This window comes from Montipora foliosa, chromosome 11 (genome assembly GCF_036669935.1).
Source record: "Montipora foliosa isolate CH-2021 chromosome 11, ASM3666993v2, whole genome shotgun sequence".
Taxonomy (NCBI): Eukaryota; Metazoa; Cnidaria; class Anthozoa; order Scleractinia; family Acroporidae; genus Montipora; species Montipora foliosa.
In genome coordinates this window covers 49,193,728-49,195,356 of record NC_090879.1, presented here as the reverse complement: position 1 = coordinate 49,195,356, position 1,629 = coordinate 49,193,728, and the positions used below count along the sequence as shown (strand labels likewise).

General features: G+C 39.0%; 1 protein-coding gene across 2 annotated transcripts in view; it reads left to right on the top strand.

Moving 5' to 3' along the window:
• LOC137975223 (neuropeptide Y receptor type 2-like) overlaps positions 1-1,253 on the top strand; it is a 3,865-nt gene extending 2,612 nt beyond the window's left edge. For both annotated transcript variants that reach the window (XM_068822309.1, XM_068822308.1), the window contains exon 2: positions 1-1,253. This exon is cut by the window's left edge and continues 430 nt beyond it. In XM_068822309.1, coding sequence (XP_068678410.1) covers positions 1-673 — 673 coding nt within the window. In that variant the 3' untranslated portion in view covers positions 674-1,253.
• Positions 1,254-1,629: the final 376 nt, after the last annotated feature.

The following is a 1,629-nucleotide window of genomic DNA, read 5'->3' as shown; positions in this document are numbered from 1 at the left end:
GGTCATGATAAAACCACTTCGCAAAAATTTATCTGGAGTTGCAATGGCGGCAATTATAGGTGGAATGTGGCTTTTTGCCTTAGCATTGTCGCTTCCACTGTTTGTGACCAGGAGTCTGGATAAGATTTCGTCTGAACAAAAAATTTGCTCGTCGAAGTTTCCAGGAAACGGTAACAGAATATATAGTATCATTCGATTTACTATTAGCTTTTTGGTTCCGTATTTGATTATGTCTCTGTCATACGGCGCTGTCACCTTAAAACTCAAGCGGCACATCCGTGAAAACGTCTTAGAAACTTCGGAGATAATGTCAAGCTCGGAAGAGCGCCGAGAATTGTCAAGCGTTCGGCCAGACAAGCCGAGGAGACAACGACTACATTTAGAGATGACCAAGCAACGCAAAGGTAGCAAGACAGGGATTGAGCTTGAATGTGATTTATTGAGAATGATCTACGTCATCATAATATCATTTGTAGTGTGTTATATACCTTATCAAGTCTTGTTTCTATGGGCATACTCAAATACGGATTGGCAGTTTCCTTACCACGTAATCTTGCGCAAGTATTTTTATATTCTCACCTGTCTACCGAGTGCCATTCACCCTCTTTGTTATGGCACGATGAACAGGTTCTTCGCTCGAGCCTTCTCCAAGATTGTAATGTGTAGGCGTTGAGACAGTTTCCGTGGATGTCTTCAAAGGTGGGGCATGGTATGGAGACTAAATATAACCCTTAAAGGAGATCATACCAAACGGTCAAGTCAAGAAAATGAAGGATCGCATATTAGAAATCTCAAGGAAAACTAAGTTGCTTGTCCTGTGAACACATTAATGGTAAAATAGCGGGAGCTGGACTTCCGTGTCAGGAGTGAGGACTGAGAAGAGTTGAAACGATGCAAATAAGAATATCATACGCGGCAAATCTTAAAGTTTCGAGTTTGTAATAATAAGAAAGCTCGATCCAACGTTAAGGCAACCGACTTAATTTTCCACGAAGGAATTTGACAAGTGGGATAAATTGCTTCTTAAGGTGGTCTGGTATGATAATTGATGGTTTTGTATATGGGGTAATCTTACCCAAAATTCTCAAGGGACGCATAAACAAAATGAAAATGAAAACAAAGTAATAATAATTATCATCATCATCGTCACTAATTACTTATTTTCTCTTGTAATTACATTACAAAAAGATGAATTTAAAATGTTGCAAAAAACCACCGACTAAAATGAATAAATGATCTAAGAGAAGGATTCATATGAACGGGTTATATATGAAAAACGTTTACTTTTCAACTGCGGAAAGAGCAAGTTCAGATTGAAGATTGTCGCAGTTATCAACGTCATTGAGGCGGCTACTTCCTCTTCTCAGGAGGGCTCGGCTCGCTTTGCTCAGAGCGGAGACTCAGTATTCTCAGGTACCAATTAACATGGCGACGATAACATAACAAAGTTTCTTGTAATTTGTATTTCCAGAGACTTTTGGTTTCCGTGGTTGCAACTAAAGGAACCTCGCAGCATCTTTAGAGACTAAAAATAATTTCTATCTTCACTGAATCAAGCCTGACTGTTTAACTGAGGTTTTTCTTTTGTTACTAGTGACGTTTATAACTGCAATGATCTTGTTGGTTACA